Genomic DNA, 15,635 nt, shown 5'->3' with positions numbered 1-15,635 from the left:
CTCCTCTTGCTTGAAATCTGGGTCCATTGTGGAAACATTCTCCAACATGGCTCTAAAACCATCTAAATTTTCGCATATACCTAAATCAAGGGTATCAGTTAGAATTTTCTTATTTAATTCTATTTTATCACCCATTATCTCAGGAGCCACAATCATATTTTTACTTCTAGTTTTACCAGTGGCAATTTTCAAAAATCCATCATAATAATACTTATTATTCATAAAGATCCTACACGTGGTCTCAAAAAAGGCCTTACAGTACGGTATGGAAAATCTTACGAAAGATTATCAACTTCTATCCGTACAAGATCAGCCGTGCACAGGAGTTACTGTACCCCGACCATGATAAGCGATCGACTTTTACTCTCACCTTTCTTGCCAGAATGTCAGGGGCGTAGCTAAAGGAGGGCAAGGGGGGCATCTGTCCCCGGGCGCAGAATCCAAGGGGCGCCAAACTGATGTTACGACATTGTAGAGTTAAATGTTTTCCATCCTTGGCAAGCAGTAGGGGGCGCGGAATCATCAGTTGTCCCTGGGCGCTGAAAAACCCTAGCTACGACCCTAGCTACCCTAGCTACGACTGAAAACCCTAGCTACGACTCTGCAGAATGGAGGTGGATGATGCTTGGCTGTGGAAAATCTTATGGGGAGACGAGGCTCACTTTTACCTGAATAGAACTGTGAATATCCAGAACTACCGAATTTGGAATGACAAATCACCATATGCAGTCACAGCAGTTTCCTTACATTCACCAAAGGTAACTGTTTGGTGTGGGTTCACAGCGGAATTTCTCGTAGGTCCATTCTTCTATGAGAACATTACCCCGGCAGGACCGGAAACCTTTTCTGTTACCGTAAAGAAATATCGCCACACGTTAAACAGCTTTGTCATTCCGGCACTTCAGTAAAGACAACAATGCCTGGGGGAAATCATTTTCATGCAAGATGGAGCCCCTCCACACGTTGCTGTATGGGTGCAACAGATGCTACGACAGAAATTCACAACAGAAAGAGTCATTAGCCGCTACTTTCCAACTGCATGGCCACCTCGGTCGCCTGATCTTACCCCATGCGACTTCTGGCTATGGGGTTACCTTAAGTCCAAGGTCTATCAAGGAGTGGTCCAGGACCTGGCTACGTTGAAGGATAACATATCACGGACTGTACGGGAGATTCCTGCAGACATGTTACTTTCTGCTGTTTTGCATACTGTGCGCAGAATGCAATATGTGGTCCACAACAACGGAAGCCAGATTGGATCTCATTTGAATGCAAAGTAAAAGGTAATTTCCGTAATGATTTGCGTTTGTTAACATTCTATTTTCTATTACACAGCGCCAAAATTTCCCCTAGCGGTGACTTTTGGAAATATTTTTTTTTCGCGGAATCCTTTGTCCCCCGTCTTGTTTAATCTTCCTACAAAATCTGGCGTCATTCTCGCAAATAGATCGCGCTACAGAACACTGTGAGCACTGTCAGTTTAATTATGGCCACCCGTTATATACATTACTGCAGATTCTTTATTATTTAATTTATTTAAATATGATAAAGGGCGATAATATTGGGTGGCAACAATAAAATTATGTTCAGCGAAAGAAGAGCATGTAATAAAATTATGTTCTGAGAGGATAGATGATGCTCTATTTCGATGGAAGCATTACAAAATTTAAAAATATTCATGAATGGCATAAAAAGGGTTCATTGTGCCTTGTTTCGCTTTCTGATGCAATTTGAAATTGAAAAGCAGCATAGTTAGTAACTCAGTTACAGAGCTGGGTGTTTCTGCAGGAATATTATGAAGGCATCATATCTAATGTTGTCCACCAGCGACCTAGCGGTAATGTCGCTGAACACTGGAAATTCGGTCAGAAATTCGAATCCGACGAACGGCTTGGCTACATGAACGTTTTCGCGGTTTTTTTCATGTGTGACGTGCAAAGAAGGCAGTTTCCCTTCGAAAATCTTCCACAAAGGCATATCTCCCCTTAGACAGATAGCCGAGTCCTTTGCTGCAATCAAATAAACCAAGCTAAAAAACCACATATAAACAAGTAAACCATCTCTCATTTGATACCGATTTCCAGAAAATCATATATTTTCTGAAAGCTTATGTCATAAGCAGAAAAACTGTGAAATCTTAGGGGCAGAGGGACAAGCGTTTAGAAGCTATAGGGCCCACAAAGTATCAGAAAAGTGTTGGAAACATGTCACCAAAAGTCGCTAAAATGCTCATTTCAGGTATTTATATGAAATAATAATACGGTAAGAAGGTGAATATCTCAATGTAAAGGAAGAAACAACTTGTTGAAAAGAAACATTATACGTTGGGATGTTGAAAATGTGACTTCAAACAAAATCTATTACAAAAGACAACCGATATGCAATTCATCAAATAAACAGTGAGACAGGCAGAAAGACGGTTCACAATGGACCCATTTTACAAAAGCGATAGCCTCACACTTTGCACACTCATTATTTTTCGATGAATCGAAGCAGTAATCCATTGGCGCAATCCAAATTCCAAGTTCGTCGTCCAAGTAGCTGCCCTTATAGAAAAAAAAAAAAAAAAAAAAAAAAAAAAAAAAAAAAAAAAAAAACATCTTAATCAAGTTCTTAAAACGAGGAAACTGAATTGATATAGCGAAACCTGTGTCTCGATAATGTTGTGCCCGTTATGTAAGGAACAAAAGATTTGTAGTGTCTGAAAAAATGAATATCCAGAGGCTGGATCTTTCCCGTAAATCCTTCAGGTACCAGTTCTTTTTGTAGGACTTTACCATCAGGTACTTCGGAAGCATAAAATGCATGAACATAAAAGAAACAGAGACGCTATTACGGAAATACATCCATCTATACACACTTCAATGATACTTTGTGGGTTCTACAGCTCCTAAAGGCTTGTCCTGCTCCTAAGACTTCACAGTTTTTCTACTTATGAAAGCTTTCAGAAAATATATGGGTTTCCGGAAAACCGACACCAACGAAGAGAAGGTTTACTTGTAAAGACTTGTGAGGCTTGGAGAAACTTTTCCACGAAACCAAGTGTTCCGTATTTGCGAGCTTCTACCTCACATAAAAATAGAGGCATACGACATTGATGCTCCTGTAGTATTAGTACAACGAGGTTTCTCATGAGAAATATTTTGGGGAAGATGGGCTTTCAGGCTCGATTTTCTTAACCTTTCGACTGCTCAATTTGTAGACCAAAATCGCTTCCAATTTTTTTTTTCATATTTTAAACTGTATATATTGGAGAATTAAAAAATGCACTTTTTCTTTCTAGAAAATATTTTTTTATATAGATTTTTTATCATGAGAAACTAAGTTGCCAGAAAAACCAATTTCAGATGTTATCACAAAAAAAAAAATCTTTTTTAAAATAAATTCAGTCGAATTACAGTTAATTTCTATTTATTACATAATATAAAAAAGTAAAATGTATAAAAACTTAAGAAAATATAAAGCGCTGAGGGACAAATACCTTAGAAATGCAGTTTTAGCATGATAGAGTTCAAAACGGGGTTCAAGGTAAAGTCCAAATTCACAGTCTTTGCACCAGATTTAATAAATCTAATTAATAATCAATATAATTATTAATCTGATCAATTAATCTAATTAATAATTTATTTAAATAATCAATATAATCGCTGAACGTTTTCTAGCAGCCATTTCTGTAAGAAAAAAGCTGCAAAAAATGAAGTTTGAGCGCTAATGCCACGTGCCTTCAAATGCCGCAATTTAGTGGATAACTAATGATATCTTTTGACCAAAACGTAAACTAAACGCTTAATATTGTATATAATTTATTTCAATGGGTAAACGGGGAAAAAACGGGATCTGCTCTTTAATAAAAGAAGAAAAACATATGCCCGCGGAAATCGCGGGATGAGCAAATTTTGCTACATTTGAGTTGCCCGTGGAAGTCGCGGGCCAGAGGGTTAAAAAAAGCAGAAAGTGAGAAAACGACAGAAAATACTGCTGTAAATGCGTACCACTCAAATATCTCTGGGGAATAAAAAGGCACCTCACGTATGACAGCATGATCTGTGGATTTTCGGTACCTAGATCAGGCAATTTTCAGTATTAACAGTACCATGAAGGAGAAATTCTAATCTGAATTTAGCAATTATTGAACATAATTACTTATGGAAAGATAACAGTTCTGTGCGTGTTTCAATATTTACAAAGTTAAGGCGATCAGCCAGTGTTCTGGAAGATTCGTAGGCATCACTGTCCTTCTATAAATTTTCCACTGGGTTATTGCTTGATTCTTTTCTCTGCCAGGTTTGATGACCAAGGAGTAATAAATCTCCTCAAATTTTGAAATATATTTAAAACGTAATTTTACGCAAGCCGTTTGCAGACATTAAAGCAGATTTTAACTTTTGATTTCCATATTCAATCCTTATGGGGGCTCGAGGTTAAGAGAAATGCTGTTTGTCTGGTTTTTTTTTTTTTTTTTTTTTTTTGTCTGTAATTGTTCTCATAATGATTAGTTTCCAAAGGACTTTGACTGTAAATAAAAATAAACTTTCTGGACAGTCTAAGACCTTTCAAAATAACTGTCATTCCGATAAAAACAGTTTCCGCAGAAGAGTAAGCTCTCTTTCAACGATGGAATCATTACTTCAAGCAATATAACACATAGTGGATATCATGTTCGAAGGTTCCTCTTCTATCGCAAATATTTATGATATGTGCAAATCGAATACAGTTGCGAGCATTTTTGTACCACCAATAAAATCATAGCTTCAATTAACGGCAAATTGTAAAGTAATTTTCTTCAAGCAATCTGAGACGCAACCGATTCTAAAGATTATTTTCATTGTTTCAAACTGATGTTTGAAAGGAAGTTCTAGCAAAAATTTGTGTAAAAATGTTTGCTACACTGGTTGATTATTCTCAATTTTAAAGAATTTATTCACTGAAAGTTTTGATTTTTACTAAGTATTATGCGTAAGTCTCCAGTTTTTAAAATAAACTTTATTGAAACATTAATTATACATTCCCAAAACAATTATTCATCATTAAATCAGAATTCTCTTTCAACAGGTATTTTCTTTGTATAGCTTCTTTGTTATAGATAATTCCTATATTAAAATCTACTTTTAGCAGATTAACAGTTAATTTAAGCAGTTAAAGCAAGTTAATTCTTGTCAGACCGTTCAGAATTAACTTCAGTGAGCTATCTGAAGTGGTTAGATTTAAACACTAATACTTGGAAGAATAGTGTTAATGTCGTTATTTTTAAGGTTAAAGGAAAATTAGTGAAAGAAATTTTCTGAAATTCTGAAAAAATCAATGAAATAATATTATCGTATAATTATTATAACTAATTATTAAGGAATTTCTTTTTTCAGGGTGTATTAAAGTACATATATTTCAATTCCGCTTTTTGTATATAAAGTGGATAAATAAAGAATAAAAAAAAATATTTTTATCTTTTATTATTTCTATCCGCTTTTAAGATATATATATATATATATATATATATATAAGAGTCATACTCAACGCAATTTATTCACAGCTACTTAGAATTAAAAGAATCTGTAATACAGCAAAACACCTTCAAGAAGAAATACTATACTTCGTGACAATCTTGAAAAATAACCTCATTCCTCAAAAAGTAACTAAAATTACCTTAAAAAAAGCTGGCATTAGCATTACCAAGTTTTAGATTTTTCGAGTTAGATAGTGATATTTTATGCTTAAAGCCCAATGGGACGGTATAAAGTGGATGGCTGATTCTGAAAATCTAATGTATAAATGTACAGATAATTCTTGTCACTACGTTTTCTTTCCTCCAAAAATTTGGCACAATACTTTTAATACTATTTTTTTAATAGTTTAAATTACTTTGATGGCCAATTCTACTAATATTATTAACAAACGGGCCTTTTCGTTTCGTGAAGCTTGATCGCCCTCTAGCTTAAAGAAATACGACTTTCATTAATTACTATTTTTTCCATTTTTCTCTTACTTTAGAGGCCATTTTAGGTAAACTTTTAGCTGAATTAGCCATTTTCACTTTTGCTCCAGTCTTTCTTCTTAAAACTACTTGACAGACGCCATTTTGAACATTTTCCACGTCTTTCGCCCCCCCCCTTTGGCTTTAGGCAGGTTTCCGCCAACGGACAGTCTCTTGACATTGGCTATTGCCCAGTGACATTGTTTTCCCCTTCCCCTTCCTACGTCACACGACAAGTTGGAGAGCGATGAAAAGCGCAGAGGGGAAATACAACCCCTTTTTGGTTTCCTCCTCACCAGAGAAGAGAGCATTGCTACTGGTCTGTTTTTTAATATTTCTATAAAAGTTTTTTTCCTTGGTCTTAGAAAGACCCACACTGTAGGTTGTTTTATTTTTTCCTTATTCCTTTAAATTTAATTTCAGATTCGTTTATAAAATTTTAATTCTTTAAGCTTGCAGGTCCAGCCCGTACGTTATTGTATATTTTGACTAATAGCATACCGCTATTTATTTTTATTTTTATTATTGTTGTACATCTAAATTACATTTACATTTTTTACACCTTAATGTGCCAATTTATGCGGACGCGTCGGGAAATTGGAACAGAGAATTGAGACTAAAAATTTTTTTTGACAGTTTATTTAATTAATTAAAAAATTTTGTAACGTAAAGTTTCAATTGTCTGTTTCTGCGAAACGCGTAATGGGGTTAGCTTAGTTCGATGTTCATTCAGAAATTTCTCTTGAAAAGCCAGAACCTCGAATTGGGCTAATTTACCATTTTCCGCTTATTAATTTTTAATTTTCAATTCTAATATATTTTTCCCTTTAACTTGTTCCATTGATTAGTTTTTTACTGTGTTTCATTTTTTGCTTTTAAATTGTTCCATCGATTAGTATTTTACTGTGTTTTATAATTTACTTTTTAATTCACATATAACTAATATATTACCACATTCAATTTGATTAGTTTTTAATACTGTGTTAAAATTTCCGAAAATATAGCTTTTGGTAACTTTTTGGCGAGCTAACTACAATTTATCTTCTCATTTCCTTAATTTTGCAGCACATTGCGCAAAAAATTTTGACCAAAATTGGTCTTTTTTGTATTGTTCTTACAACTTTACATATAATATATATATATATATATATAATTGTTTCAGTCATTCACTTATGCATTTTTGTAAAAATTTTTAAATTAATTTTAATTTGCTAAATTGGTGAATTTATTTTCATGGTTTGGTTTTGCACTTGATTTACTTATGCTACTGAATTTAAATGATATTGTAAATTAGTTCAAAAATAAAATCTTTTATATGTTTGCACATTTTTTAATTTTTTAAAATTATTTTAAATTTGCTTTTTTACGTATATACATGTTTGTTAAAATTTATATATATATATATATAATTATTTATTATCGTAAAAGTATTTTAATAGATTATAATAATTATTGTATTAGAATTCATTATATACTGAAAATCATACAATAAAATATAATGATTAAATAATTATAATAACAATTGTTGTACAATAATATTTATTTTATTTTATCATAAAATTATGTATGTGAGCAAAATTAAGCTGTGAAAAAAACACTCATATTTTTACCAAAATATAAATAAATATACAGTCAAAAGTCGTTAATCCGGACTCGTCGGGACTTCGGCGATTCCGGATAATCGATTTTTCCGGGTTATAGATCATCAGTTTAAATCTGGTAAAATGGCATGCAGAAATTATAAAATTAAAAATATGAAACCGTAATTTACGAAATAAAGAACAATTATGATCTAAAGGGTATCAAAATTTACAAAAATAAAAAGCTTAATATTTATTTGTTTACTTTATTAAACATTTCTTTCAATGCAAGTTGTTTAAGTTGCTTCGTTTTTTATGTGATAATACGTTCTCTTTAATTCTATAAACAGACATAATTTCTTGTTCAGTTACAAAGTTCCGCTGTTCAAGTCCTATAATTGCTGTGTCGAGAATACCGACTAATTTGTCAATCGAAATTTTTTCTTTTTCAATAACCTCTGTCACTTTCTTCGCTATCGTAAGCGAATTATAATGACGAGGCATTTGTTTTAAATCATATCAAAGACGGAGTACATCGAGATGAAATACTACATTTAGTAAGCAATTATAAGCCAAATAAAATAAAAACATCTGCCCTGAAGATAAGGATAGCGCTGACAGATCAACTTCCAATTCATTGCGCGCTGCAACTTTAAAGATAAAGAAAGTTTAGATAAACAAACGTTAAAGTTTAGATAAACAAAGGTTATGCCTTTATCCATTTTTTTGCAGCAATTCCACTTTTTGTTTAATGGACTCCGAAACATACTTTCGCTTTGTAGATCCTTTACATATTAGTAAATATATATCGGAAATTCTATTTGACATAATCGAAAGTTCAAGCTTACTTTTATAAAATTGCTCTGCAAAAAATAATAAGCCGGATCCAATTCGAAGATTAAGGAACAACGCAATCTGCAACATTAACTGAAATAGATAATTAGATAATTTTAGCTTAGCTTATACCGTCCGTTATACATTAAACGCGCATTAATAAACGTATTTTGCGCACGCGCATACGCAAATTCGCAGCCGTAAAGGTCTTCCGCGCATGCGTCAATGAGACGCCTGCGCAGAAAGTTTGTAGCTTTGAGGTCCGGATTATAGATCATTCCGGATTATGGGCGTGCGAATTAACGACTTTTGACTGTATAACGCACAAAATCAAACACAATGTCATCAAACAATTAATTACAATGGTGATCAACATAGTATCTTAGATTACTTAAAAGTAATTTTCTGCCTTCTTACATATGTACTCTTTGAACACGGTGAAAATAAACAAGGAATAATTAAGAACAACAACAACAAAAAAAAAAAAAAAAAAAAAAGAAAAGAAAAATCCTGCTACACGATTCCTATTCCATGCATTCCATTTCGTCAGTTAATCGGTCCGAATAGCACATGTGTGTTTGTACTCATAGTCGCATTCGACGCTGTTAAACTATTATAGTCTGACGTGGGGATTGCCTGGGGAGTCAGGTACTCAGAGAACGCCTGTCGAAATATTTTTGGCAAAGCAATGTTTCGGGAAGAATCAGCTTTTGAGGTGTTTACAGTGTACAGTGTGATAACAACAAACCTGAGTTTTATCCTTATCAGTAACGTGCAAATATATTTGTCCCCCTCCCGAAAGAAAAAGTTTTTATCAAAAGCACCAAAATATAAATTTATTAGCATATAAAATTTCATCAATTTATTAATTCATAACTAATTTCGTTTAACTGCGTAACTCTTTTCTGATGCTAATAGTTATTTAAATTTCAGGTTGTTTACAATGACAAGAACTGTGACAATAATTTATTTTGCAAACAGAATAATAGGTATCAGTAGCCTATCTCTAACACCTAGAAGAAAAATAGTAATCTACCCCTTTGGTTGGCATCAGCTGACAAACACTTTGTGGTAATGATACATTTATCTATTTGAAAACAGCAGAGTATGTAGGAGCTATCTTTCGGGGAGAGTGTGAATGGGCATGTGCTCAATAAGTGCTTCTCAAAAGACTTTCCAAGGAGCCCTCTAGAGTGTTGGGAGAAACCACTAGAGGTCCCACAAAAAGCGGTGATGAAAATGATTGAAAACAATGATGAATAAAACAATTTTATGTAGAGGTTACCTGAAACATGAATGTTATACAAGAGTTCTACAACACAAAAAAGGGAGATCTGCATTGTAGATTGCAGTAATTCATTTCATGCTAGTTCTACCCAAAATTTCTTTTATGACTGTGATGGTAATTTTTTAGGATTATGTTTTTAAATTTATTAAAGACAGACCATATATTTATTTCTAATCTAGCTCCTTAAGAAGAAAAGGGGGATAAATAATAAATAAATAAACGAAATAAATTTTAAAGGAAAAAAAATGGCCTTTAACAGACATTCTATTGGTACAAAAAAAAAAAAAAAAAAAAAAAAAAATCTGATGTTGACACCAAATGATTTTCTTGTACAGGATATTAGATTATGCGCATTTTTTGCTCATTTCCTCGAATTTCATCAGATATATTTCTCGTTGAATTAATTCACTTCTCACTTCGCAGCAAGGTAAAAATACATAAAACCTCAAAATATCTTTATTAAAAATTGAAATATGTAGAAAAGTATAAAACACCAGAACAAGTTTTAAAAAAATTTAAAAAAAACAATTTTTTCAATCAAAAATTAGAGTTTCTACGCAAAAACAAGCAATTGGCCACCGGGCAAGAAGGCAGACATTTTTAGGCGCACAAAATCGAAAGTTTACTTTTAGTCCCACTCCGGAAAAAGACACTGAAGGGGCAGAAACTGACTTAATTCTTTATTCTGCTAAGTTTCAAATGTAAACAAATATGGCTGCTATGGTAAAAAATTAGGCTTAGCCGCATTTAAACAACTTTTAAATTGTTAATAAACTGCTAGTCATTAAAGTTTCAACACCAGAAAGAAATTATCTGACGAACGTCAAAATTACATGAAAAGAAGAGGTTGGAATATGCAAATGATTTCAGCGCATTTAGACGACGCAGGAGGAAAAAAAGACATCTGAAGCACTGCATAAAAGAAAAGTTGTGTAGTAGATTTCTCATTCGGAATGTGCTTTGTAAGGTTTTGGAGTTTGCTCAGGAAACCGTTTTATGCCTCGAAGAGCAAGTTTCGAAATTCGATAAAGGCAAGATCGTTGCCTCTCGAAAGTGTAGATTATCGTTTCCTGATATCGCCAGTCACACTGGTCGACATCCAGCCACTGCCATGCGAATACGGAATCAATGGATTGCGGAGGGTCATACTGAACGGCATACAGTATCTCAACGCCCTCCCATGACTAACACCAGAGAGGACAGAAATATTATGAGGTCAGGTCCTGCACAACCGTATGACCACATCACGGACCATTAGTCAGCAAATGGGCATGTTTGCAGCACGCTTAGTATCAGCTCATAAGGTGCATAGACGTTTGCAGCAACGTGGACCATCAGCACGGAGACCATTATTTCGACTTCCCTTGACAATGCAGCATAGATAGAGACGGCGACTCTGGTGTGCCAAACGAGAAAGCTGAATACAGGGAATACAGGAGTGACACAATGTCTCCTTTTCAGAAGAGTCCCGGTTTTTCGTGCAGTATTCTGATGGCCGTATACGTGTCTGGAGGCTCCGAGAAGACCACATGTCGCCGGCATTTAATTGGTCTTATTGTGGTGAATCCTCTCTCGCAGTCAATCATATAAGTTGCAAAAGTACCGCTGGGTTGTTTGTTTTTGTCAAATATGCAACATTGTGCATTTTAAAACAAAATAATTAATTATTTGTTTAAATAAATTAATAATAAATAACCCCAAAAATTTATAATTAGCTTGTGCTGCCATCTATTAACAACCTTGAAAACTGAAAATATGTTATTAACTGTATCAGTTTTTAATATTTCAAGTTATTATAATTTTGCTTGCATTATTTTCTTACTATAATGGATCAACATAAAGTATAGAAATTTTGTAGGTTTTTATAGGTTTTCATATGAGTTTTTAGTTAAAGTTATTAAGCAGGTACATAAGGGGTTCTTCTCTCAGGGAAAGAATTGCCCAGTTTTGGCGGGAGGAGAGAATGTGGTCAACCTTTTATTTAACTGTTAATGAATTATAAAATAAAAAACTATTTTTATATAAGTTTTCTTATTTATCAACATTTTCTGCACATTTTGGTTAATTCATAAGAACACGTGAAAAAATAACCAAAATCTAAATAAATACATATTTATTTTTCAAGTTTTAGAAAGGACAGAGGGAGGAGGGATTCTAGCAGTGGCATGGATAAAAATTGGTTGAGAAACACAGAGGTACAAATTAAAAACATTTTATGTATAAACCGCCTTTTCTTTTATTCTAAAAAAGAAAGCAAGTGACGAAGAATAATCAATATTAAAGAAACTGTAAGTTATTGTTTAAAAAAAATATGACGGAGAAAAAGTAAAAAGTTAAATATAAACTTATTTAACTCTTTACTCTTATTTTGTTAAATATTTACTGAATATATCATAAAAAATGAAATATAGCGGAAATCTGGATCTGTAATTTTTATTGTTGGTTTATTTAGTATAAATTAAATAAAAGCTAATTCTTCAGACTACAGAAGTGTAGAAGCATTAGAATCATTTTGATCCGAAAGCACCAGCTTTATCTGATAAAAATATTAGAATAATATGTGTTTTTGAGTAATTTCTAATATTTTAGTGATTGTTTAGATATGTTTTGAGATTCAGTTTATATTATTAAAAAGAAAATCTTTTATAAATTGGCAACAAGTTCCTTAATTCTTCTTCAACAAAGCTTTTGTTGCAAAGTTGACAACTAAAACATGACTCGCCCTGTTAAAAATATCTGAATTGGGTTTCAGTACAATAGCTTCAGAAAGCTATGTAAATTGTTGAGAAAGTGAACATAATGAAACATTTCTCAAATGATTACTTGTTGTTGCAGACGATTTAGTCTCCTGTGTAAGTGACTGCATTACCGAGTACGAATGTCAGTGATGTTCTGTACAGTTCTTTAATTATGTTTCGGAATACTGCTCACTTTCAGCTGTGGTGTTGCCATGACGGATTTTGTTGTATCATAGCTAGAGACTGTTGTTTTATTCAGTTCTGATGTCAGTAACAAATGAATAATAACATAAAAAAAGATAATTCTTAAAATTCCCAGCGAGAAGAATAATTGGTGTTTTATTTAATTGTTTTCATTATTTGCATTTAAATCAAATTTGTTTTGGCTGTAAAAATCAATAGCCATGAGGGGGTTATTTGGATTCCATTTGTTTTTCTTCTCTTTCTTTAATTGTGTTACATGCACTTAAAATTCTGCTGCCCTTTCATTATTGATCTGGCTGTTCATTTAATGTATGCTCAATATTTCTTGTAATTTCTTTATTTCTGCAGTTTCTAAAAATAGTATATACGAACGGTAGAATATATTTCGTTTATGGATAAAACTGTATTTTCATATAAGTATCTAAACATACTCATAACAGTCTCATTTCGTAGTATACTATATTCTTATTTCTTATTTCATTTCTTCTCTTTACAGATTTATATCCATTGCTTATTTAGGTTATTTCCCTTCTTTTTCTCATGATGGTCCTCAAGATGAGAGTTAAATTTCACAAAAAGCGCTTTTAAGTATTGTTGCGTGCGTACGGGCTCGTAATAAATTGAATGCACAAGTCCAATGAAAAGTGAATTAAATTGATTATTATCAGAACAAATAAAACAAAATGCTTAAATTTCTTCGGATATTCGTGCAATATTGCAATATCTCACAGTAGTTATCTTTTGAAAGTACGATAATGTTCATCAGAACTTATTTCAAAACAGAGAAAGCTAATCCGATTTCACCGCGAATTCGCTTCAGTAAACAACAACAGTTTTGCAAACAAAACTGGACTGAGAGGTTTTTGATCCCGCTTTTATAAGCTTTTTAGAAAAGCATGAGAAACTTCTCGATTTTTCTTGATATTAAAAGGGTACAAGGTATCTATTTAATAAATGCGCGTGCTCTCGTATTTTTAATTTTCCCAGCGTAGCTTTCTTTTCAAATAACTTGCATGCAGCATTGCTTGGGTAAATGAAACAATTTAGTAACAATTCTATTAAAAACAGCAAACTAAATAAATCAATGCAAAAACCGTAAACTATTGTTAATTTCTATTTTTATTGTTGTTTATGCATGTTAAAGAATTTTTAACTTTTGCCTGGCAATTTTTAAATTTCTTAAAAATGTTTTATACTGTACTTGACAGAGAAAATGCCACACCAAGAAAAAACGATTGGAAACTGACAAAGCTTTGTACATAGATACATAAGCAAGTTTTCAATTAATGATTTAAATTTTTAGATATTTAGATATAGAGGATAAGGCATTCTGATATGGAGGACAACTGTAAGATGTTGCCCTGTATTTCAGCAATATATTTTTGAACACGTCGCTTACATAAATATCCGAATAATAATAAATATTAATGACTATAAAAATTTTAAAAAACAACTAAATGCTTAACTAAATGTCTGAAATGTCCAATAAATGCAAAGATTTTATGTTAGAGTTCACAGGGTTAAGTCTTAGGAAAACGCGAGACTTTTTAAAATTAAGTATCCTTAACACAACATTTACGATTGAATTCCTAATTTCTTTTTTTAGCCCAAAGTGCTTAGCCCAAAAGGGCTGTTCATTTCGTTTTGGCATTTTGCGTTGGAAACTTGAGTCAGTTCACTTTTCAAACTGTCGCCACCAAATATTACAGGCCTGTATTATATTTAAAGAAATTAAATAATGAAGAATCTGCTTAAATGTATGTATGTTTCTCGCATTGTGATAAAACAGTGGTACCTAGAGCCATCAAATTCTGAATAACCTGCGTTTCTGCCCGAATAACGAGCGTGTGGAAGCCAAAATTTGGAATTTGTCTTATTATCTATTTCATATTTTGTAAAACTTCAACAAATTTTCGATTAACAAACTCAACGATTTCAAACAAAGCAATGGCAACAGTGTACCAAAAAATGTATTTCTAGCTGGCGAGAGAGTTAGATATGCTAATGTTTTAAAATTATTTTGCGATATTGCTGTTGAACTGAATTTTATGATTTAAGTTCGAAGAACATGATATTTAATAAATAAAGGTAACCTACAAAAGGTTAAGGAAACGCCCCTTTGGGCGTAATGTAAAATATGAAAGTTTTTAGATGTTTTAGAAAGTTTCTAATTGTTAAATAGTCAATATTAATTATTATGTGCATTTCATTTAAAGCATTGATTTACTGAAAATGAAAATAGAATTTGGAGCGATGACAGCTTAATTACAATAACTCCTCAGATTCGATTTTTTTCCTATTCTCATACTGACTGCTATGAAGACATTTTTTTTTTCTTTCAATTGTATGTTTATTCTTGATAAAGCAGTTAGGAAAGGAATACAGCTCAAATGAAATGAATCCAAAATCAACAAAACAAAGTTTATAAATAAAAAATTATAAATGAACAACACAATTCAAAGTGCATCTTTTCTTTTGTTATTTGGATCTTCTTGAGGATATAAATTAAATCTTAACACCTTTCTGAAATATTCTTCTGAAGGATGCAAGTCAACTTTTTTAACCATGGATTATAGTTCCTTCAAAAATCAATGGATTAAATATTTAAAGTTTATTTGAAGTTCTTAGTTTTCACTTTGAATTTTAAGATCAATACGAGGTTTGAAATAAAAACTATTAAAAAATTAGTATTTAATTTGTTATAAAATGTGAAACGGTTATCGACAGTATTGTGTAATACATCTTCTCCAATAGCAGATAATTCACACAAACGAAAACACTGAATTCTTTTAAAATAGGCTTAACTGCTATATTACCTCAGTTTTGTATCCATGTGTCATACTATTTCTTTTTCTTTCTTTTTTCTCCTCTTTGTCTTCTAAGAAATTTTTAAAATGTGAATTGTCGTGTATCTTCGCGTCATTGATGACTGTGATTTAGAATAACCAAAATCATATACGATGTAAGGCAGAGAAGAATAATTCTTGACCTTGAGACGTGAGAATTCGATACCATTTACAAAA

The 15,635-nt window shown here is 32.5% G+C and overlaps 1 protein-coding gene across 1 annotated transcript in view; it reads right to left on the bottom strand.

Moving 5' to 3' along the window:
* LOC118198061 (uncharacterized) overlaps positions 1–15,635 on the bottom strand; it is an 81,517-nt gene extending 65,882 nt beyond the window's left edge. Inside the window, exon 1 of the mRNA XM_085817597.1 lies at positions 15,429–15,635. Coding sequence (XP_085673723.1) covers positions 15,429–15,445 — 17 coding nt within the window. The 5' untranslated portion in view covers positions 15,446–15,635. The remainder of the gene's footprint in view (positions 1–15,428) is intronic.

The sequence above is a fragment of the Stegodyphus dumicola genome, chromosome 5 (genome assembly GCF_044657685.1).
Source record: "Stegodyphus dumicola isolate Sdum_Otavi_A_Nest chromosome 5, ASM4465768v1".
NCBI classification, from domain to species: Eukaryota; Metazoa; Arthropoda; class Arachnida; order Araneae; family Eresidae; genus Stegodyphus; species Stegodyphus dumicola.
The sequence above is the reverse complement of the archived record's forward strand: the minus strand, read 5'-3'. Positions and strand labels throughout refer to the sequence as shown.